The sequence below is a fragment of the Myxocyprinus asiaticus genome, chromosome 5 (genome assembly GCF_019703515.2).
Source record: "Myxocyprinus asiaticus isolate MX2 ecotype Aquarium Trade chromosome 5, UBuf_Myxa_2, whole genome shotgun sequence".
Classification (NCBI taxonomy): Eukaryota; Metazoa; Chordata; class Actinopteri; order Cypriniformes; family Catostomidae; genus Myxocyprinus; species Myxocyprinus asiaticus.
This window is the reverse complement of record NC_059348.1, coordinates 45,086,443-45,111,217: the sequence shown is the minus strand read 5'-3', so window position 1 is coordinate 45,111,217 and position 24,775 is coordinate 45,086,443. Positions and strand designations below refer to the sequence as shown.

General features: G+C 38.6%; 1 protein-coding gene across 1 annotated transcript in view; it reads left to right on the top strand.

Annotated features, from left to right (window-relative positions):
• Window positions 1–24,775, top strand: part of LOC127440307 (unconventional myosin-X-like) — an 81,085-nt gene that overhangs the window by 10,297 nt on the left and 46,013 nt on the right. Inside the window, exons 2-8 of the mRNA XM_051696817.1 lie at window positions 5,900–5,998; window positions 8,491–8,649; window positions 20,605–20,792; window positions 22,364–22,501; window positions 22,611–22,735; window positions 24,469–24,482; window positions 24,599–24,683. Coding sequence (XP_051552777.1) covers window positions 5,900–5,998; window positions 8,491–8,649; window positions 20,605–20,792; window positions 22,364–22,501; window positions 22,611–22,735; window positions 24,469–24,482; window positions 24,599–24,683 — 808 coding nt within the window. The remainder of the gene's footprint in view (window positions 1–5,899; window positions 5,999–8,490; window positions 8,650–20,604; window positions 20,793–22,363; window positions 22,502–22,610; window positions 22,736–24,468; window positions 24,483–24,598; window positions 24,684–24,775) is intronic.

Below are 24,775 nucleotides of genomic sequence, written 5' to 3'. Positions count from 1 at the left end.
GGAAGACAGGCCAGTGATGAAGGGCATTTCTGCATACTTCCATCCCAAAGACCCCAAATTCTGAACGGCATAAAGATCCGATCACTGCAAACATGACACTTCCAGGAGTGCCAACACAAATATCTTGTATCATGCACATGGACAAGTGCACAGAGAACAAATGAATGGCCACTCTTTGTGATTAATTTAATCGCGGTAGACATCCGTTTATTTATTAAAGTTGCTTTTCCACACCATTCAAAATAATACACCGTAGTCACAGAATTATCCCAAAATACAAAAAACATATAATTTCTGTGCACAAAGATGTTTTAAATTAAAAGTAAATACACAATAGGCTGCTAGGAGAAAAGCTTCAGTCTGCTTTTTTGGAACACGAACAGCCCAATTCTATTAAATTATTGTTTAGTTTACGTTTGAAAAAATGCTGGCAAAATTCCCTATATAATTAAATAAATTACCAAACGAAAAACGCATTAAATTAAAAAAATAAATTACCAAATGAAAAAAATTATATTATTAGACCTATATATGCCTTTTCTTTACACAAACTTAAATTAGCCGCACCCTGTTCTGTAGACGAATAAAGTCGGCTGAATGACATTTTCTACACTTCAAGACTATAAACTATCAGAACTATTTGTCCAATGAGTTCACTTTCAGAAAACGAGCTTTTGAACCTTTTAAAACTTTTAAATATTTTAAATCTAACCCTCTTTACCTCGGATCGCATTTGCTGAGCTTCTTCAGAAAATGTAAATTGCATTATGACGCTAAAATAAATTTTCAGTTGGTCGTTAAAAGTTGCTGGACAAATATGCAGGACATAATGCAGTTGTGATGGCGATGCTTTAGATTAGACGATTGTTCAAAATAATATTGAATATCAGGAATGTATCATATATGTAAACCCTGATATTACACCGCATCAATGTTTCTTTACTAGCTGTGCACACAGCATATACACATTGATGGATGGTCCTTATACTAAGACCGAAGGTTTCCCCCACTACTTTGTGCAGGTTGCCAGTTTAAAAAGGGCCATGGCGATTCGCTTTTGGGTCGGAACCCATGGCAACTTGCATTAGGCACAACATCAGGACCAAAATTACAGTCCTATCCGAAGGGCAACTGCTCCCTTTTGATTGCAATTCCTCCTCTTCTGATTGCATTTATTTGTGAAAATAAAATGACAGTAAGCTGGTTAATTTCAATGAATTGTCTCAATACTCTCCCCCATTTTACCAAAACTTCGGAGGAAAACAATTAGGGACATCTGGGAGGCGAAAGGTACACAATTAGTGATAAACACACATTTCTGAATGGAAACGTCTTAAGGGCAGTTTTCTTTTGCGATAAACCAAAACTTATGCGACAAAGTGTTTTTTAGGCATGACATCATCACGCACACCATTTTTATCGATAAAAGGCCATTTGAATGGAAACAGGCAGAAGATGGCAAATTTCGCAAACATTTTTTATGCATTTTCACTTTGTCGATAACAAAATAGCGCGAAAAGTGGATGGAAACTAGTGTGTGTGTCTATGCAAGCATGTCTATATGTGTGTATCCAACTGGAAGTGGGGAATGGGGATAAAGTTCATTTGTGCCTGCTTCAGTGGGGCCTCACAGCCATTCATGCCTGTTCAGATCACCATGTGTTTTTGCCATCAGTCTGTACGCTAATGAGTGTTTATGTGTGTGTGAGAGAGGAATTTGCTCTAAAGGAATAGTTCACCCAAAAATGAAAATTCTCTCATCATGTACTCACCCTAATGCCATCCCAGATGTGTATGACTTTCTTTCATCTGCTGACCTCAAATGAAGATTTTTAGAAGAATTTCTCTGCTCTGTAGGTCCATACAAAGTGAATGGGTGGCAAAATATTAAGCTAAAAAAGTAAAATAAATCAGCATAAAAGTAATCCATAATCCAGTGGTTAAATCAATGTCTTCAGAAGCATGATAGGTGTGGGTGAGAAACAGATAACTTTCACATTCTTCTTCTTGTGTTTTTGGTGATTCACATTCTTCATGCATACCGCTCCCTACTGGGCAGAGAGAAGAATTCCTAGCAAAAAATGACTGTATTGTATTTGAAGTATTGATCTTTTTCTCACCCACACCTATCATATCACTTCTGAATATATGGATTTAACTACTGGAGTGATATGGATTACTTTATGTGCTTTTTGGAGCATCAACATTTTGGCACCTATTGATTTGCATTGTATGGACCTATTCATTTGCATTGTATGGATTTTTTCATACACATCTGCGATGGCATAAGGAATGATGAGAGAATTAACATTTTTGGGTGAACTATCCCTTTAATGAGTTTCAGCTAATAATTGTACCTTTTTTTTAACATTTATTCATTTGAAAATGTTGTCATTTTTAAACTAATGTACAAACATTACTGATGAGAAGACCCGCTTCAGAGGTTGTTCTTTCAAACAACTGAGATACAAATGAAAGAAATCTCATTTGTCATTTATTTCTGTCCTATGGGCTGTTCTATGGATTCTTCTCAAGATGGCGGCATGGATGGCAGCATCGGTGTGGAGCTCTCCAATTCTTTTGTTGTTTTTGTTTGTTTGTCTTGTGTTTAGTAATTTTATTCCAATCAGTTTTACAAGTGACGAACTGCTGAACATTTGGCAGCACATATCAGACAGTCTTTTCCCAGGTTTTGACCATTCTGACATTTTGCTGGACATTTTAGTCAGAGGCGCAGCTGTGTTGTTCAAGCGCACTATGAGACGCAAGCGAGGGAAGCGAGCTGGCGCGCTGGTCAAGCTCCATCAGTGTGGCTTTCGAACAGCGCTGCCAAGTTTTCATCTAGCGATTCTCAGCTCTTTTCCTAACAAAACGGACAAACTACATCTCCTCACCCGTACAAACAAGGACTTTTCAAACTCTGCTGCCTTGTGCTTCACAGAAACCTGGCTGAGTGAAGCCATTCCGGACAGCGCGTTAGATCTGCCGGGCTTTCAGCTGTTCAGAGCGGATCGCATTGCAGAGTTAATGGGGAAAACAAGAGGTGGTAGAACATACTTTTACATCAGTGAATGTTGGTGTACAAATGTAACAGTGTTAAAGAGGATGTGCTGTCCTAATTTGGAAGCACTGTTTATCAACTGTAATCCTTTCTACTTGCCACGGGAGTTTTCCTTGTTTATTCTGGCGAGTTTTTATATTCCTTCACAAGTGCGTGTGAACGCATCGCTGCAACAGCTGGCTGATCAGATCACAGACACAGAACAACAGTACCCGGACTCACTTATTATTTTTCTCGTCGATTTTAATAAAGCCAACCTCACCCGTGAACTGCCAAAATACAGACAGCACATTATATGCCCCACCAGAGACAGAAATATACTGGATCACTGCAACACAACATTAAAGGATGCATATCGCTCTGTCCGTAGCGCAGTTTTGGGACTCTCTGATCACTGTCTGGTTCATCTTCTTCCGACCTACAGGCAGAAACTTAAATCAGCTAAACTTCTAGTAAAGACTGAAAAAAAGGACCAATGAAGCAGAGCTGGAACTGCAAGCCTGCTTTGACTAAACTGATTGTTCCACCAATCTGGAACTCACAGATACTGTGACATCATGTATCAGTTTCTGTGAGGATATGTGCATCCCTACTAGGACTTATTTAACATACAGCAATGACAAGCCATAGTTTACAGCAAAACTCAGGCAGCTTGGTCAGGCCAAAGAGGATGCTTACAGAAGTGGGGATCAAATCTTGTACACTCAGACCAGAAACACACTGACAAAAGGGATTAGATTGGCTAAAAGAAGCTACATTGAGAAGCTGAAAAAAACGTTTCAGCTAACGACCCTGCATCAGTGTGGAGAGGCCTGAAAGACATGACTAACTACAAGACACCATCCCCCAACACTGTAGGGAATCAACATCTGGCTGACGACCTGAAAAAGTTTTACTGTAGATTTGAAAAGCCCAATCTCACACCCCACAGCCAGTCTGACCCCTTCTCCCACCTCCTGCTATTCAACCTGCACTTAAGATCTGTGAAGAGGATGTGTGCCGGGTCTCCCGGAAACAAAAGACAAGGAAAGCACAAGGCCCAGACGGTGTTTCACTCACTTATCTAAACTCCTGTGCTGACCATCTGGCCCCCATCTTCACACAGATCTTCAACAGATCACTGGAGCAGTGTGAAGTTCCCTGCTGCTTCAAATGCTTCACCATCATCCCTGTCCCAAAGAAACCCAAAATCACAGGACTTAATGACTACAGACCTGTCACTCTGACCCTGAAAGGACATCACTGGACCCTTTCTGGATCCCCTTCAATTTGCTTATCGAGCAAGAAGTTCTGTGGATGATGCATTCAACATGGGATTACATCATATCCTGCAATATCTGGACAGACTAGGGACATATGCAAGGATCATTTTTGTGGACTTCATCCCAGCTATTCTCCGGACTAAATTAAACCAACTCTCTGTTCCCACCTCTATCTGTCAGTGGATCACCAGCTTTCTGACAGATAGGCAGTAGTTAGTGAGACTGGGGAAATTAACTTCCAGCAACTGTACGATCAACACTGGTGCACCCCAGGGATGTGTGCTCTCCCCACTACTATTCTCCCTGTACACAAATGACCGCACAACCAAGGACCCCTCTGTCAAGCTCTTGAAGTTTGCAGACGACACTACTGTCATCAGCCTCATCCAGGATGATGATGAGTCTGCATACAGAAGGGAGGTTGAACAGCTGGCTGTCTGGTGCAATCAAAACAACCTGGAGCTGAACATGTTCAAAAGAGTAGACATGATAGTGGACTTTAGGAGGAACACCCAACACTGACCCCGCTCACCATTCTGAACAGCACTGTGGCAGCAGTGGAGTCATTCAGTTTCCTGGGCACTACCATCTCACTGGACCTGAAGTGGGAGACCCAAATTGACTCCATTGTAAAAAAGGCCTAGCAGAGGTTGTACTTCCTTCACCAGTTAAGGAAGTTCAACCTGCCACAGGTGCTGCTGATGCAGTTCTAGTCAACAGTCGTTGAGTCTGTCCTCTGTACTTCAATAACTGTCTGGTTTGGTTCAGCTACGATATCAGACATCAGAAGACTACAAAGGACAGTTCGGACTGCTGAGCAGATTATTGATTGCCCTCTCTTCAAGAACTCTACTCTTCCAGAGTGAGGAAAAGGGCTGGAAAAATCACTCTGGACCTCACTCACCCAGCCCACTACCTATTTTAACTGTTGCCCTATGGCTGGCACTACAGAACACTGAGCAACAGAACCGTCAGGCACAAGAACAGTTTTTTCCCTCAGGCTATCCATCTCATGAACTGTTAAAACTGCCCCATTGAGCAATAATTATGTGCAATACACAGCTTAGTATCATATCTTACCTCTTTTGCCATTACATTCCCTTGCACTATCTGTATATAACAGATTTGTATTTATATATATATATATATATATATATATATATATATATATATATATATAGATAGATAGATAGATATATTTTTTTTTTGTTGTTGTTGTTATTTCTATATATACTTATATTTTCTATTCGCTTTTTATTTTTATTCTATTTTTTTATTATCTCTATTTTGTTGTTGTATTGTTTGTGCACTGGAAGCTTCTGTCACCAAGACAAATTCCATGTATGTGTAAGCATACTTGGCAATAAGTCTCATTCTGATTCTGATTCTCAAGCGGGTCCTTTATTGTGATAACGCGTTTAATGTGATAAAATGCTAAAATGTTTCAGGCACTGTCATTCTAAAAATCACAATACAGAACTGCAAAATAATGCATGGATTACAAAACAGTTGCTTATGTGTGATTGTTTTTACTATAGTTCAGTATATTACTAACAATTGTGTTTGTGTTTGGCAGGGTTGTCGTGTGTGGCTCTGGGTGGAGGATCATTATGTGCCCAGTACTGTGGACTCGTGCTCTGGTGGAGTGGTGGTCTTTAACACTGACTATGGACAGGTAAGTAGTGGCTGGGCGGTGTGTGCATGACACAGGAATTGTGGCTTAACATCTGCTCTGTGCACCTCAGTTCAAAATGCACTGCTGAACAGGTGGCGTGTTCTCATTTTACACAAACACACACTTCTCTGTGCACCCACCTGTGTGTAAAGAGGCAAGCAGGCGTTTTGTTGTCATAGAGACTATCAGGTACAAAGAGACAATCTGGCCTACAAACTCACTGAAGCCAGCATGTGAACTGACGCACAACATAGACACACTAGTAGCGTTCATGCTTTAATCAGTTCATATCTGTTTCTTGAGTTATTTGAGTCTGTTTCTTCTCAGTTGAGCATGTTTCTCGCTCATGTCTCTGGCTTCTGTTTCTGGCCTAAAGTGCCAGTATAGGGCCCTCTGTATGCAAGCCTGAGCATTCTTCATAGATGACTATACACAACAGCAGCCTGGTCTCATAGAATCATGCTACTCTACTGTAGCTATATTTTTGTAAAATTATTTTTATGTGTATTCGTTGGATCGTGGCAGTTTGCGATGTTCAGCCGTCTCACTTCACTGCTTCAGTCCATGTATCCATTTGTGTTTGGGTTTTTGGAAATCTAAACACTTTAATTTTCATTAGTCCCAGGCATCCAGGGAGCATGCAGCCACCAAACAACGTGGTTAAAATGTTATTGTTGGCATTCAATGACAATCATGTTACGTTTAGTTGTTAACATTAGTCACTAGAGGCAGACGATATACAGGTTTTACTGATTAATCAGTGCCGATAGTTGCTTTTTGGATAGGGGTGGGTAAATTTGGATTTTTCGATGCATCTTGAATGATCTTGATATCGATTCTTAAATCCCAAGATCGATCTTTTACTCTGTGCACAATCCTCCAAAACAATGAGAGGAAATCACTCGCATTTGCAACCAAATTTTGCGATATGCAACTAAATATTTGGCAACTGACTGGAAAATGTTAATATTTCATTCACCAGTAATTGTGTAGTATAGTGGTGGACTATTCAGCAGCGAGATCCTTTCACTGCGTGTTCAGAGTATAAGTTGTTCCATGTAATGCGTGTCCAAAGACGAGATCCGATTTATCATTGAATAATGTCTTTTTTAATGCCCGTTCTGTTCTCAACAGTCAATTGTTGATAAAAAACAAAACAAAAAACATTTAATTCTAATAATGCATAGCAGAGATGATGTAAAGCATTTTGAGTCTTTCTCGTTAGCGTGTGTTCATCTACAGACACTCTTTACAGAAATGCCGTTATTGTTAATGAGACTGTACCGGTTTTAGCACGTGTTCAACAAATCAGTCAAATCGAACAATCAATAAAAATGTTACAAAAAATTATATATGAAATATAATATTGCAACAGTTCGGAAAAGGAGGATGCTGAATCTGGAGTAACAAACAACAAAACTTTAATCAAACAGAACATCAAACTGAAAACACAGCAACTCTCTTTTTCTCTCTCTCTCTCTCTCTCTCTCTGGCATCCCCGGCTCTTCCCTTATCTCCCTCCCACTGATTAGGCAACTCAGTGCCGGGCGTGTATCCTCACGCCCTCCTCCTCTCATAAATATCTTATCAATTGATTGAATACATGGATTTGTTCATATTTAGAAACCAAAATGACGAAAAGCTATTAAAATATAATTAGTAAAATTAATGTTTTCATAATGTACCTAGTTAGAAGGTCACCTGTATAATTAACAGTTTTAGCTGGGAGAGACTTTCTTTCATATGTAAGCAAAAAAATTAATTTTAACTGAGATATACCCATATGAATCAATATTGAATTGAAATAGGAATAGGAATAGAATAGAATTGAGACCTTGTGAATCTGAATCAAATCAAATTGGTATATCTGTATCAATACCCAGCCCTATTTTTGGAACTATCGGTTTCCAGCATATATGCCAATGTTTTTTTTTTTTTTTTTTTTTTTTTTTCATTATGATTCCTTTGTATTCCTCTATGGCCAGGAGAGGATCCATATTTTTATCCTCAATTTATTGCATATTTTGTTAATTTGTTAAGATAAAAACATGTCCTGTCAGCACACGCATTATGTCCCCAACTTCATATCTTGTGAATAATAATAAACCTTATTCCTTTATTAAATAACTCTTAAAGTGGTGAATGTATAGGCTATAAAAAGCTTAATTTGGTAAATAGACTATAACTTATCTATAGAGCATTGTATCGGAGCCAGGTCTCTGTCTTTTCAAAATAAGAGTCACTAGTGTGTTTCAGTCTGGTTTATAGTTAAAAGTCCCAAGTTGTGCAACAAATGTAAAAAAATTCTGGTTATTATTGGGATTTTGGTTAAATAATAAATTGCATATTTGATTCAATAAAATTTTAAAGTCGGAACTGTATTGCTCTTTTTTTGTGTTTCTCCTGTTTTTATTACACACACATAAACACAAATACTCAAATAAAAGAGAACATACTTGAATGTTTGTATGTGTTGTAAATGTGTGTTGCAGGTGTACACCTATAAACAGAATGCGGTGAGCAGGCAGAGAGTGTACCCCATGCACAGCAGCAGTATTACTGGTGTCGAGAATATGGCAACCCTACAGGACCTGCACGATGGGGCCATTCTGCACAATCTGCACCTGCGCTACACACAGAAGAGCATATATGTGAGCAAACACGCATACCAAACACCCCCAAAACACACACTTACACACACACACAACACACAGAGTGATATCTGGAGCTGTTGAAGCCGTAATGAAAGCCGTAGTTACTGAGGATACAGGGTTGTTGTGCAAGTGGCTGGATGGCTTTGTGGCTGGATTGCACATTATTAAATGAGTCAAAGTAAAATAAATGCTTAATTACATATCCTCTCTTTCTCTACTCTTTCTTTCCTTGCCTCTTTGAGCCCTTCCACACAACAGTATAATACAAGAGGGTACTGTGTTTTGTTCTGCTTTGGGGCTGTTTCAACTGTGTAAGTAGTGTGTGTGTGTGTGTGTGTGTGTGTGTGTGTGTGTGTGTGTGTGTGTGTGTTGTATTTGCACCAGGGATGTGATCTGTGCCAAAAGCAGTTAGTCTAGTTCCAGATTTCCACACTGACTGAGTTAATATGCTAGTGCTGCTTCTCAAAACAAGACCGCTGCTCTGAAGTCTCAATTGTCTCAGATCAAGTCCAATTAATACATGATCGAAGCGGAGTCATGTGACGCCATGCGAGGTTCGGACGTGTGAACGGCGAGCTCTGAGCACTTTGCTAGTTTTAATACTTCCTATGTCATAAACCGGTGAGATTCGATACACCCTGTTCCATAACTGTTCTAGGAAGACAACATGTCAAATAATTCAAAATCCTCAGGCTCTGGAGACATTAAAAGACACTTACGTGCTCAAGCTGACGCCCCTGAGGCCCCGAGTCCGGGAGCCGATTTGGCCGGAAAAGTGAGGGAAATTCGGCGAGAATTGTTGAACATGTCGGCAATGCTGACGAAGGTCATTGCTGAATTGGAGGATCTTCCTGTAATACGTCGATCTATCACTGCCATGGAGATGAAATTCACTGAGATGGTTACAAGAGTGTGGGATGTCGAGAAACGGATCAGTTATCTGGAGTCATCGGAGAGGGAACTATCTGCTAATCTGCTAGCGACCAAGGTGGATTTGGAGCGCGTCTGGGAGAAATTGGAGGATATGGAGAACCGTAGTCGCAGAATAACGTCCATATTGTTGTAATTCCTGAGGCCGAAGAAGGTCGGGATATGGTGAAATTCCTGGACGGGCTCTTTCCGAGTCTGCTCGACATAACATGCCATAAGCTGGAAATCGAGCGAGCTCACAGGGTTCTGGCTCGCGATCTGCTGAGGGAGACAGGCCCCAATCAATTCTGGCCAAATTTCTGAGATCATCCGATAAAGATCTCGTGCTACACGAGGCGAGGAGTAAAGGAAGGCTTTCTTGGAAGAACCACAGTATTTTCTTTTTCCCAGACTTTGCGAATTCGACAAGAGAGAAACGAGATCGATTCAAGGAATGCAAGAAACTCTTACATCAACGCAAGGTCGCTTTTGCACTGATGTTCCCGGACAAATTAAGAACAGATGCTAAGGATGGCCGTAAAACATTTACATGCTCGCAGCAAGCGATGTCCTTCATAAAGTCAATGGATCAGCACTATATAATCTTTTGCTCAAATGCGGAACACACTTCATTTCCTGCCCCATGCATGTTGCCTGTCTCCCTCGTGATATACACAAAGGTTTGCATAAAGCCTGATGAGGCTACGTAGAGTTCCAATCGCGGTTATTTTAACAACAGCAGCAGAGACACGGTGAGCAGCAATGTAGATGGAGACTAGCATCTTTCGCTAAAACACACTGCAGAAAATGAGAATAAAGCAAAGTGAAACTATTTTCATCTGACAGTTCAGCTAAAGCAGGTTTGTGACAGGACAATTTCACGTGTCACGTGTTCTTTTAATTCTCAAACCAGTCTGGCCATTCTCCGTTGACCTCTGTCATCAACAAGGCATTTTCGCCCACAGAACTGCCACTCACTGGTTCTTTATTGTTTTTCACACCATTCTCGATACACTCTAGAGACTGTTGCGTGTGAAAATCGCTGGAGATAAGCAGTTACCGAAATACTCAATCCAGCCCGTCTGGCACCAACAGTCATGCCACGGTCTAAATTACTGAGATCACATTTTTTCCCCCATTCTGACAGTTGATGTGAGCATAAACCGAAGCACCTGATCCATATCTGCATGATTTTATACAGTACACTTCTGCCATACGATTGGCTGATTAGATAATCACATGAATAAGTAGATGTACAGGTGTACCTAATAAAGTGGCCGGTGAGTGTATATATTTATGATGTGATTTTTTTTCATACCTGTGGTTTGTGTTCCTAAATTCTTACTTATTGATGAATTATGCTTTCTTTGTGAAAATGTTTGCACACAGATTGTATGTTGAAATACGAATGTACAGAACACACGGTTAGTGAATGAAACAGAATGTTTATATTTGCTCATTGGGTACATAAGTATCAGTGACATACGTAATACAGGAATCACCTCTTTCTCTCCGCCTTATGCACACGAACACTGTCTGGCTGTCTGATTGTTTGTTACATGAAGCTGCGTGATTGGTTCAGTTTGAGTGTGAGTTTGAGCAGGTTGGTGTGGTCTGCAGGTATGTGATGGTTATCAGAATAACGTCAGAGTTACTCTCACTTCTCGTGAGAAAATACACAGCGCTTGTTTCGACATGACTAAAGCTGTTTCCCACACTGCATTGTTGGGGGCATCCCCACAAGGAAGAAAGGTCCATAAAAGGAATAAATAGTGTCTTAATTCATATCTGAAAATGCCAAAAGATTTTAATATATAAATAGGTTATGATTAGGTTTATTATGAAAGATTTTTTGAATTAAATGTCCGACTCCCTTGTTTTGCTAAGGCTAATTTCATAGTTAACAGTTTATGTATCATAAATACAAACAATGAAAAAATATTTTCACACTGTTTGCATAATTTGGCAAATTAAAGCTTCATTGGCAATGATGCCCAATAAAAATATTCTACAAATGATCAAACATCACTTGCCCCATATTTCATCTCAAGCCTGCTCTTCACTTACACTTATGTCGACTTGTTAACAAGTATGCTAACTTTAGAAAAAATAAATAAATAAAAATTATTAGGGGCCAAATTGTTTAGAGTGGTGGAAATGACCAACCTAGTCTCACAGAATTAACATTACTATATACGTGCAGCATTCTATGTTTTGCCGCAGTTTCCTGGTGAAATCAAAGTCAGTTTTAATGTGACTTTCATAAAACAAAAAGTTGAAATCTGTTCATTTGAATAAACATCAACCCCTTAGACAGGGGTTTTTAAAGTGTGGGGCGCGCCACGTGCCTCCCCAGGGGGACGCTAGAGCATGTCAGGGGAGGCGCGGAGAGTGGTAAATTGTTTTATTAAATAATGAATATGTGTGTGTGTGTGTGTGTGTGTGTGTGTGTGTGTGTATATATATATATATATATATATATATATATATATATATGTCTTGAGTTTATTATATTATATTTAAAACATAATTTAAACAGTTCTGAAAATAATAGGCAAAAAAAAAAATATTTATCAAGAATCTTTTTGAAGATTCTCTGATATTTGTCAAGCCCGCCAATAAAACACACGTGACGTATTAGTCTGTAATTACAATGTAGCGGTTTCTGAGACCACCAAATTCTAATCCTTCCGTTTCAGGGGTCAAACCTAAAAGACGACGATAAGATGAGCAGTATTTAAGTTTAGGATTTACATGGACAGGATCAGTTGATGCACCGCGACCTTTATGTGTCGTTTGTCAGGAGATTTTAGCTAATGACAGCATGCAACCTGCTGAACTCCGCAGAGACCTTGACACCAAGCATGCTGAGGTAGCGGGAAAACCACCTTTTTTCCAGTTTTTCCAAAGAAAACTTCAAGCCTTTCAACATTATAAAAATGTTGTCAGAGAATTTGTCAAATTAAATGTAAAGGCCACTGAAGCTTCATATTACGTTGTGCTGTGTATTGCCAAGGTGGGCAAAGCACATAACATCGGAGAGACGTTGATTCTTAGACGTTGGCAGCCAAAGATATGTGTTCCTTGATGGTAGGAGAGGCAGTGGCTTCTAAGCTTGATTCTGTTCCACTCTCTGACAACACAGTGGGTCGGCATATCTCTGATGTGAAGGTGCAAGTGTTTGACAGCATCAGGCACAGCCCATTTTTTGCACTCCAGATCGACAAATCCACTGATGTGGGCATCGTGTACATTGTGTCACAAGGGAGGTCTACTGTCTTTGACTTTGAAAACCCCTGCCCTAGGACATTAAAGTGCCCGAAATTGAAGAAACTCCCCTGTATGAATGGGAAGTCCGCTCATGGATAAATATACAAGGTTGTGTTTATGATAATGAAGTGTGTGGGGGGATTTTTTTGATGTTAAAATACTTTCTTCTTTCCCCATACAGAGTACAAAGACAACTACGGTATAAGTAAACCATTGGCCCAAACAGTGGCATAAGTTTGGGGTGGGAATACCCGTTTGTCTTAACGATGGAAGATGAGGGGAGCATTTGAGAAACTTGTTTGAAAAAAAGTAAAAAGTCTTGGAATTACATTCTTTTCTGCAGAATTTACACACCTTACCTGTAAATGCTGAAATATAAAATCACAGAATTTCACAATCTCAGAATTTCAGTGCAGTCTGCAACCTCCCACATTCGATAGACCTAATGATTTGATTGGCTAATCATGGCAGCTGTCACAGGTCTGCTGAATTCATTGGCTAATTGCTGGACATATGGGAGCAATCAGAACTGATTAGGGTGCTATTTGTGTGTGGTGTATGTGGCCTGTTTTTGGTGGTCTGTGAAATGTCTGCCAATTTTTTCAGAAAACAGAATTTTATTCAAAAAAAGATATACATTTCATGTGTGTAAATGCATCTGAAATAATATGGAGCCAGTCAGAATCACAGATCAAAGGTGCTGATTTACTTATTACTGTGGATAAAGTAATTAGACTTAACTCAACACAAATAAACACTAACATAAAAAACACAGGAGTCATGATGAAAATATGAGTTTAGTTCAGCATGTGAGTGTGTTTCTTGTGGAATGTGTCTCACTGAGATCAAATTCCACAGCATTTAAAACACAAAGTTCTCGCTCTCTCGCTCTCTCTCTCTCTCTCGCTCTCTCTCTCTCGCTCTCTCTCTCTCTCGCTCTTTCTCTCTTGCTCTCTTTCTCAGATTATAAACAGCTGTGGACATTTTTTTTTTCCTTACATTTGGACAGAAAATGGTAGGGTAGCTTCCCACATCAAACACAGACACATACACACACAAGGGGGCTGGTGATCCAGAAAATATCTTTTGCATGTGAGGTTTACCTCTTCTTTTTTTTTTTTTTTTTTTTTTTTGTACTGCACTCTGACTCTCTTTCAGTCTTTCTCTCTCTCTATGTAATGTGTGTGTGTTGCAGGAAATAGTTCTGCTTCAGTTGGGTCCGATCATATTTCAACTCTCACCCTTCACACTCAGTTTAACAATGAGAGGGTGTGTGTGTGTATAATGAGTGTGTGTTTATAATGCATTACTATTCATAGCAGTTACTTTCAGCTGTCTCTAAACTGCAATCTCATATTTGGTTCTGTCTGTGCCTGTGGAACATGTATAACAACTGCATATAATTCACACACACTCTTTAAAAGTGCATATTTTACTGTACAACTTGTTGTGACTACAGTCTGCGTTAAGAACTTATCTAACCATATTTTATTTATTTTATTTATTTATTTATTTATTTTTTTCCCTTTTTCACTCAATTTGGAATGCCCAATTCCCAGTGCACTTTTAAGTCCTTGTGGTCGCGGAGTGACGGAGGGCGTGATCCGGGTGGCGGAGGATGAATCCCAGTTGCCTCCACGTCTGAGACCATCAACCCGTGCATCTTATCACGTGGCTTGTTGAGCGCGTTGCCATGGAGACATAGCACGAGTGGAGGCTTCATGCCATCCCCCGCGGCATCTGCGCTCAACTCACCACGTGCCCCACCGAGAACGAACCACATTATAGCGACCACGAGGAGGTTACCTCATGTGACTCTACCCTCCCAGCAACCAGGCCAATTTGGTTGCTTAGGAGACCTGGCTGGAGTCACTCAGCACGCCCTGGGATTCGAACTTGCGAACTCCAGGGGTGGTTGCCAGCGTCTTTTACCACTGAGCTACCCAGGCCCCCACTTATCTAACCAGATTAAAAAACACCACTGGACAGAGCCCAACAAAAACAGAGTGATATTGTCATGGAGAGAGAGGTGATGTTCACCCCCAATTAAACCCTTCAGTCTGCTGTTGCTTACTTTAAAATACATTTGCAGACACACCCAGGGGAGCTTATGGGGAGGGCACTGCATTTCTGAAGTAGTGCTTATGGAGATTAAATCCTCTCAGGGGCATCTGACTGTCTTTGGGGCAGTATGTCAGACATTGCTTGTCCAAACCTTCCACCGATTGAAAGTCTATGGCTATGTTTGGAATAGCATACTACCTACTATTTTTGAAAGAATGTAGTATGCAGTATGTATTGTGTGTGCAGTACAGTATGTGGAGTTTCAGTGAGAGCTTTTCTATGCATGATCCTACAGCGATTATGCTTGATAAGCCAAAAATGTGTGTGGTCATGTAAACGGCTCAAAACAGTTTTTCTTTATTAGGGTAAGGTTATAAATTCACATAGAATGCATTTACATGCACAGCAATACACTGATTACTACTACAAATCAGCGTATATTAAAAAAGCTGACAATGTAAAAAAACTGCATTTACATGAGACTTGAAATCATCGGATTATTCTCTGCTTTTCCCGTCAAAGCGCAAGTAGTCATGTGCACAAAACTTATGCGTATTGGATAAGCGGGCCAGAACGACGATGCAACACCACATTGGGGTAATGGGCAAAAATATTTGTGTCAATCGGTTTATGCTTAAACTGTTTATAACCTTACCCCAATAAAGTAAAGCCATTTAAGGCGTTTACGTAACCTTACACATTGTCAGCTTCTGAAGCATAATTGGTGAGTGGAACGTGCATGTAAATGTACCCAATTTTTGCCCATTACACTGATTTTGCTCTGCATGATATACACTGGCAGCCAAAAGTTTGGAATAATGTACAGATTTTGCTGTTTCGGAAGGAAATTGGTACTTTAATTCACCAAAGTGGCATTCAATTGATCACAAAGTATAGTCAGGACATTACTGATGTAAAAAACAGCACCAACACTATTTGAAAAAAGTCATTTTTGATCAAATCTAGACAGGCCTCATTTACAGCTGCCATCGTTGCAACACCTTATCCTTGAGTAATCATGCTAAATTGCTAATTTGGTACTGGAATATCACTTGCCATTATATCAAACACAGATGAAAGCTATTTGGTTCATTAAATGAAGCTAAACATTGTCTTTGTGTTTGTTTTTGTGTTGCCACAGTATGCAATAGACTGGCATGTCTTAAGGTCAATATTAGGTCAAAAATGGCAAAAAAGAAACAGGTTTCTCTAGAAACTCGTCAGTCAATCATTATTTTGAGGAATGAAGACTATACAATACATAAAATTGCCAAAAAACTGAAGATTTCATACAAAGGTGTACACCACAGTCTAATACAAGGACAGCTGGCTCTAACAAGGACAGAAAGAGATGTGGAAGGCCCAGACGTACAACTAAACAAGAGGATAAGTACATCAGAGTCTCTAGTTTGAGAAATAGACGCCTCACATGTCCTCAGCTGACAGCTTCATTAAATTCTACCCGCTCAACACCAGTTTCATGTACAACAGTAAAGAGAAGACTCAGGGGTGCAGGCCTTATGGGAAGAATTGTAAAGAAAAAGCCACTTTTGAAACAGAAAAACAAAAAGAAAAGGTTAGAGTGGACAAAGAAACACAGACATTGGACAATAGATAATTGGAAAAGAGTATTATGGATCTTAACCCCATTGAGCTTTTGTGAGATCAGCTAGACTGTAAGGTGCGTGAGAAGTGCCCGACAAGATAGCCACATCTGTGGCAAGTGCTACAGGAAGCGTGGGGTGAAATGTCACCTGAGTATCTGGACAAACTGACAGCTAGAATGCCAAGGATCTGCAAAGCTGTCATTGCTGCACGTGGAGAATTTTTTGATGAGAAACCTTTAAAGTAGTTTAAGACGTTCTGAACAATTTTCTCAAATTGTAATAGTAATTTTTCACATTATTAATGTCCTGACTATACATTGTGATCAGTTGAATGCCACTTTGATGAATAAATGTTCCAATTTCTTTCCATAAGAGCAAAATCTGTACATTATTCCCAACTTTTAGCCGCCAGTGTAAATACATCTACCAGTGTTCTTACCGGCTTATCCAGTGTGCGCAAGTGTTGACATCAAAATCAGAGAATAATGCAATGAAGTCTTATGTAAATGCAGTTTTCTTGGGTTGTCAAAGTTTTTAAATAAGCCATTAATTAGTAGTTACAGTATCAGCATATTGGTGTGCATGTTTATGCACTCAGTTTGCATGGAATAACCAGATTACTTGACCATTCAAATCCAGTGTGACAAATGAACTGGAAACGATATCAACTGATTTTTTAACAGATTTTTCTTCTTATTTGATTGGATTTCCAAAAATGAAAGAAAGCTGGGATGCACCAATACAAAATGTGTGTGCCGATACAGTATCTGATTATTTAGAACAACATCTGCCGATACCAACATCTGCCTCTGATTTTTTTATTCAACCTCGTTTCAAATCACTGATAAAAAATTACACAACTTCGAAAGAAATGTTTCAGAGTAAATGGTCTCAGTTATAAACAATACAATGTAACAAAAAGTACATAATTAACTCACATGAACATTTTTAACTTACGTTAACTGAACTCTGAATAGCCTGTTTTAGACTCTTTCTGAATTTTTTAAATTTTATTAACTCACATTAACTGGATTCTGAATGATGAAGCTTGTTCATTTTTAGCTGATGCAGCCTCTGCTTTAGCTTTCACAAACTCATATTCCCTGCAGCGTGAAGCTTCAGTATGAGTAATCAAATTAGTTGTGTTAAAGGTTTTAACAGTAGTTCCACCTCATGAAATTTTAGCATTGGAGAGCTTACAAAGTGCAACTCTGCTGTCACTGTCACTCAATTCAAAGTAATTCTACACAAGAGACATTTTCTTTCATACACAGCATGGGTTGTGGGCTAATTGTCTGTTTTTTTCCGTCCCTTTTTGACAGGAAATAATCTGCTCTGATCATCAGCTGTTTTTAAACAATCGGCCAAGGTACAATAGTATAGATAACTGCTTTTGTTGTCCGGTACGTCAGTGCGTCGGTGCACAATGCAATGTGCTCGACATAACTTTGCTTGTCCAATATCTACAGGGTTTTTAACATATCCTTTGTGACTCATACTGACAAGGTTTTTACACAGTTTTTACAAAAAATTTAATTTAAAATGCTAAATAACTGAATTGATCTCCGAATTGATTACTGAACACCACCAAAGACTATTTAGCCCAAGACGGGCCACTGGTATTAAAATGAATGGGAGAAATTCGAACGGCCCATAGATGCAGAAAAGGAAGTCCTGCCTTACAGGGCAGAAATCACCTTTTAGATACAAACATCGCCCGTCAGTCAACTGGAGAACGTGCATGTGCATTAGCTGAACCATCCTGAAAAATAGCATAATTTAGCGTGATCTGAGCTCAAGAAGCACAATTTATGATAGCATTCTTGCCAGATTTCACAGCTGATTTGAAATATGTTCTTTGATCGTTATCTTGACCAGCTGTTTTTAAGACATTCCCTATTCAAGTAGATAAGAGCTGTACTTTTATGCCGCTTGTTTAATTAGAAAATAGCTGCTCAGCCTGCCCGGGAACATTCCAAAGATGGCCGCTGAATGGACTGACTTGCCTTGAAAGGGGCTTTGACACTACTCACTATATTAAACATGCAACATAGTGAGGTCATGTGAGAACAATGTAGAATACAACAGTTTAACATGTTTTTCTTTGAATACTGCGTACAGTTAAACAATGCTTTCTACTACATAGCAAGGAGTATGCAGTATTTTAATGCATACAGTAGTATTCAGTAAGAAGCTTGCTTGTGCACAAAAATAAACAAATCCTGAGATGTCTCCTGCACGTTTAGACTCCGTAACAACAGTACACATTATTTTTATGGGAGAATCTCACTGACTTCGTCTTTCCTGTAATAGAAAAAAAGGAGTGAATTCCGCCAGTTCATTCAGAGCAAACTGATAACACCTATGTCTCAATGAGATGGCTTTCCTCGGCTGAGGACCACATACTGACAGTTTAATGTCTGCTTTAAACCTTACTCTACTCACCTCTGTTTCTGTCTCAGTTCTGCCTCTGGCTGAACTACAGCAGAGACGTTTATATTACTATAAAACCTGCTGTGTTGAGTGTGTTTCAAATTTGACTGAACAAACCTCATAAACGAGAAAATGCAAAGTTCATTTGATGTAAAGTTATTATACCTGAAATTTGATTTTAGTTTGACCATCACTGCAGCCAGTACTGTGATTCATGTCAGCAAAAGAGCAGCCTTAAACAATCAAAAACAAATACTGTATATTTCTCATCAACGACAGAGAAATAATTTGCTTAATTGTTCACTTTTTTTTCTGAGATAATGATGTGTTTAAAGAGTGTGAAAGAGTGCTTCAACCTTAAAGGCATAGTTCACTTAAAAATGGAAATTCTGTCATTAATTACTCACCCTCTTGTTGTTCTTATCCCCTATAATTATCTTTCTTCTGTGGAACACAGGGAGAATGTTTGGCAGAACAACCATCTCAGTCACTGAGTCATTCTGCCTAATATCTCCTTTTTTGTTTTACAGCAAAAAAGAAAGTTAAATTGGTTTGGAACAACATGAGGGTGAGTAAATGATAACATAATTTTCATTTTTTGGGGAACTATGCCTTTAAAGGAATATTCCAGGTTCAACACAATTTAAGCTCAATCGACAGCATTTGTGGCATAATATTGATTACCACAAAAATGTATTTACTGTAGACTTCCTTTTCCCTCCTTTTCTTAAAAAAAAAAAAAAAAGCAAGAATCTTGGTTACAGTGAAGCACTTACAATGGAAGTGAATGGGAGCCAATTTTTGAGCATTCAAATACTCACTTTTCAAAAGTATAGCCACAAGACATAAACAATATGCATGTTAACATGATTTTAGTGTGATAAAATGACTTATTAACCTTTTCTGTGTAAAGTTATAGCCAATTTTACAACTTTGTTGCCATGATGATGTAAAGTTAACAAACACTAAAACCCTAAAATGACTGTTTTAATAGAAGAATTGATGTAAGTGCTTTTATAAAATTATAAGCTTAAAATGTTTGCCTTTAAACCCTCCATAAATTGGCCCCATTCACTTCCATTGTAAATGCCTCACTATAATCTTTATTTTTGCTGTTTTTTTCCTTTAAAGTTTCTTTAGAATTAGTTGAAATTGTTACATTTCTGCAACTTGTGCACACTTTTACAGACACAGACATGCAACACGTTTGTTCCTGGCTTTATATCTGTATAAATTAGAACGTTTAATATTCCATCATACATTTATTTATGATCAGATCAATGTTTTATAACACAAAATATAGAAATGCTCCTTTTAAATCTGTGGGTTTTAGCAAGCTCAGCACGTACACACAGACTCCTTCACAAACATTACAAACACACGTGACACGTGACCCTGTGTGTCACGAGTCCTGAAGTCACCTGAACATTTTACCGTTTAGACAACAATTTGCACTTATTTGGTATTCAAATCTAAACATCTCAAAAGCCAATCAAATCTATTTGCATCAGTGGTCAGTGGAGTACGTCAGTAGACTCAGAACACACAAATACATGTGGCGTGCACACGCACATATACATACACATACACACAGAACATTACAAATTGGTTGTTATAGACTAAACATGTCAATCATACCCTATTTCTTTGTCTCTCACTCTGTTTGCAGACATATATAGGCTCTATTTTAGCAGCAGTAAACCCATATCAGTGTCTGTCTGAGCTGTATGATGTCACAGCAGTGGAACGATACAGTCGACATCACCTGGGCGAGATTCCACCTCACATCTACGCCATAGCTAACGAGTGCTACAGATCACTGTGGAAGTGCTCAAGCAACCAGTGTGTGCTCATCAGGTATGTTATTGTAAGACACTACACATTCATATACTGTACATTACACAGCACTGTGTTTTTAAAGCTGAAGTATGTAATTTCTGTGCCACTAGCATCACCAAATGGAATTGCAAAAATAAATGCTGATTCCGAACAGGTTTCCCAAACACTTCCCCAGTCTGCCATCGGTTGAGCAAACAGGTAGTCCTGCCCCAAACTCACGCCATTGGTTGAATCAATGTTGCCGCGTCGGGATGCTCAAACAAATAGAGCAATGTTTTGATGTCGCCACAGAGGCAGTTTACACTTTTCAAGGGAATCACAAATAGCAAATAGCTCACTTGTAATTGTCTCTGCATTTAAAAATTACACACTTCATCTTTAACTCTGAAGTATGTATAACCACTTTTGTTTTTTTTATTTTAATTTAATTTTCAGACAGTCTGACCCCTAAAATCCTAACCATGACCTTTACATCTAACCTCTCGCTAAGGTGTGAGGTCAAACTCAAGGCTGTCTGACAGCACTCATTACACAAGCATGCAGAGGTCAAGGTTTACAGACTGCTGTGTTTATTCTTCACACTGCACAGATTGTGCTGCAGATCTCACATCAGCTTTAGTGAAAGCCTAGAAGCCTACATAGAGAATACAAATTGGCAGCATACCTGACCACTGTAACCAACCCTAGACTAAGTAAAGCCTTCATCATGCACAGACTCAGCAAACATGCGGGCACAGAGAGAAAGAGCTACCAAAAAAAGACAGCAAAATAAATGGAGTAGACACTTCTTAAACTCAGCGAAACTACACACAATTCAGGAACACGGTCTTTTGCTATTTTGAAAACCACAACAAAGAATTTCAATGAAAATGTAATTCCTACAAACTGCCAGACATGCTTGGTGAAACTGCAGTAAGTGCAAATAAGTCTTGCCTTATGAAAAGGGCAATCAGTGGGACACAAACACAAAGCTGAAAGTGGCAAGCTTTGCACAGACATAAATTGATATTAACATTAATGTACATAGCATAACTTTGCAATAAGAAATACATTTTGTGCATATTGGAGTGTACTGTATGTATTCATTCAAAATCCTATTTTAAGTTTTATGTTATGACAAAATGAATACACAATATTTTACATTCTACCCTATTTATATGTCACAAATATGTGCGACATTGACCATGACAAGCACACAAGCAGCTCTTTGGAACATTATCAAATCATGTTGGGATCAGATGGATCATCAAGTTTTGATTTGATCATTTAATCAAAAGAGGGACAAACCAAATACAAAGACAGTCTGAAATTCATGTACATTTGTCTATTCAACTTTAATATAATTTGTAATTTGGAAAACATTTTCACTGGTGGTATCAGACTTTTAGACTCCACTGTTTATACATCTAATACTTATTCAAGCTTTAGCCATGTAAACCCTTTTCACCGTACCAACGTAAAGCTTCTTGAATCTTTAAAGTGAACCTGAATGTAGCTGCCCTCTGTTGACCACATCAGCTCAGTACAATTCTTTCTGCTCCTTCTGCACTGATGTTTTTCTTTGTCTGTGTATGCACACTGTGATTTAGTGGGGAGAGTGGAGCAGGTAAAACAGAGAGCACTAAGATGATTCTGCGCTTTCTGTCTGCAATGAGTCAGCAAAGTGTGGAGCTCTCAACAATAAAGGCCGCATCATCTCATGTAGAAGAGGCAATTCTGGAGAGCAGGTATACGCACATACTACATGATACACAATATTCAGTGTACAAGCAGTATTCACACACTAATGTTTCTGTCTTTATTTATCTGTCCGTCTGTCTCTCTCTCTTTCTGTAGTCCAATAATGGAGGCTTTTGGAAATGCTAAAACGATTCATAATAACAATTCTAGTCGCTTTGGGAAATTCATCCAGCTTCATTTCAGCCAGCACGGAAACATCCAGGGAGGAAAGATCACAGACTGTATCCTCTAAATGTTTGTGCATTTATGTGTGTGTGTGTGTGTGTGTGTGTATGGGCTGTCAGTTCTTAGCAGATTTCTTCATCAGATGTGCACATAACTAGAGGTAGACCAAAATATCGGTTTTATCAATTAATCTGTGCTAATATTTGCTTTTTTGAACTATTGGTTATTGTCAAATATATATATATATATATATATATATATATATATATATATATATATATATATATATATTTTTTTTTTTTTTTTTTTTTTTTTTGCTTCCTCTGTGTTCCTCTGTGGCTGGCACTGGAGGAGTCTAATGTTGGAATGGCTTGATTCTACAGTATAACAGCGGCTGACACCTTGTGGAGATTTGCTGTATCTAAATCTTTATCAATGACAATATTCATCTTTATATTTATCCTCACATAACTGCATATTTTGTTATTTTTATAAGATAATCAAGTGATCTCAATCGATGCAAGGGCATGCAAAGAAAAATTTGTCTATATGAAAATGTACCCATCAGTGCATACATTGTGTCTCCAACTTCATATCTTATGAATAATAATAAACCGTATTCCTCTTTAAACCTCATCTGGTGAAATATATACAAAACCTTCATCCAGTGAATATACAGTATTGTCTATTAAAAGCTTAATTTGGTTAATAATTAATATAGAACTTTGTAATGGGGCCAAGTCTCCCTCATTTTAAAATAATAGTCCCCGGTGTGTTTCAAGCTTGTTTATAATTAAAAGTCCCGCATTATGCACCAAATCTTAATTCTGTCTGGTCATTATTGCGATTTTAGTTGAACAACAAACTGCTTTTGGGAATTTTTTCATTTTGGACTCTTGTAGCCTTTGTCTGTGCCAGTTATAGTAAGGAAAGAATACAAACTAAATCATATTAATTGGTTATCTGCCTTTTTTCACCACCTTAGTTACTGGTATCAGCAAAATCCACCTGGTTCAGCCTGCTGTTCTGACTGTTGTCCAAACAAATTGCAGATTAACCTGATTATTTTTTTTTTTTAAATGCAGAATGATACTGGAACAAAACAGTTTTAAAAAGTATAGAAAAAATAATCTAGACTATTTTCTCCAAAACATCCAGTAATTCAAGGTGACAAGACACTAAGGGGACAAAAGTTAGTCATAATTAATGACATTATCTAGATTGGCCTCTAAAGAAATTTCACAAGACAATGGTGTATAAACAGACTTTGAGCTCAAATAACTTTCACCCAGAATGATCACAGTGTTTGTGTGTGTCACGATTGAGGGAAGTCACGAGAGCGGGATCTAGAAGCAGCAAATTTAATAACAAATAAATCAAATATCAAAAACAGGGTAAACACTGGAAAAGGGTAAGACTAGGAACTGGGGACCAAAACAAACATTACAAACAAAATAGCAACCAGACCATGAACTGGAGGAAAAACACACAACAACTGACAAAGAGTGAGCAAACATCAGGGCATTATATACACAAGGATACACAAGGTAATGGAAAACAGGTGAGAACAATTGGGAACAGCTGGCAGTGATGAGGGCAGTGAATTATGGGAAATGTAGTCCGGGGAAAACAGAAGACAGAGGCTAAACACAAGGCAAAACAACAGTGAATCATGACAGTGTGTATGTTTATGTGCCATTATAATACTTTTATAATGTAAGTATAGATGTTGTAATGCAGTGAAGGCAGTTCACCTTATTTGCCTTGACTTGTGATTTTCAACACACAGACTTACTAGAAAAGGTGAGATTTTAAATGTTTTTTTAACATTTTGCATATTCATTTATGTGGGTCACTGGTCTTCATTCTTCGTTCGTTAAAGACTGAGCATTTTTATTGTGCATGTGTGTTGCTGTCAGAATCGAGTTGTGCGTCAGAATCCTGGTGAAAGAAATTATCACATATTCTACGCTCTGCTGGCTGGAACCAGTGCAGAACAGAGGGGTGAGTGTCTGCTGTTTGCCTCTATATTGTCCACAACACAGATTGCCATTTCAGGCCTCTTTTTGACTCTTGTGTCTGAGATTGGAGACCCT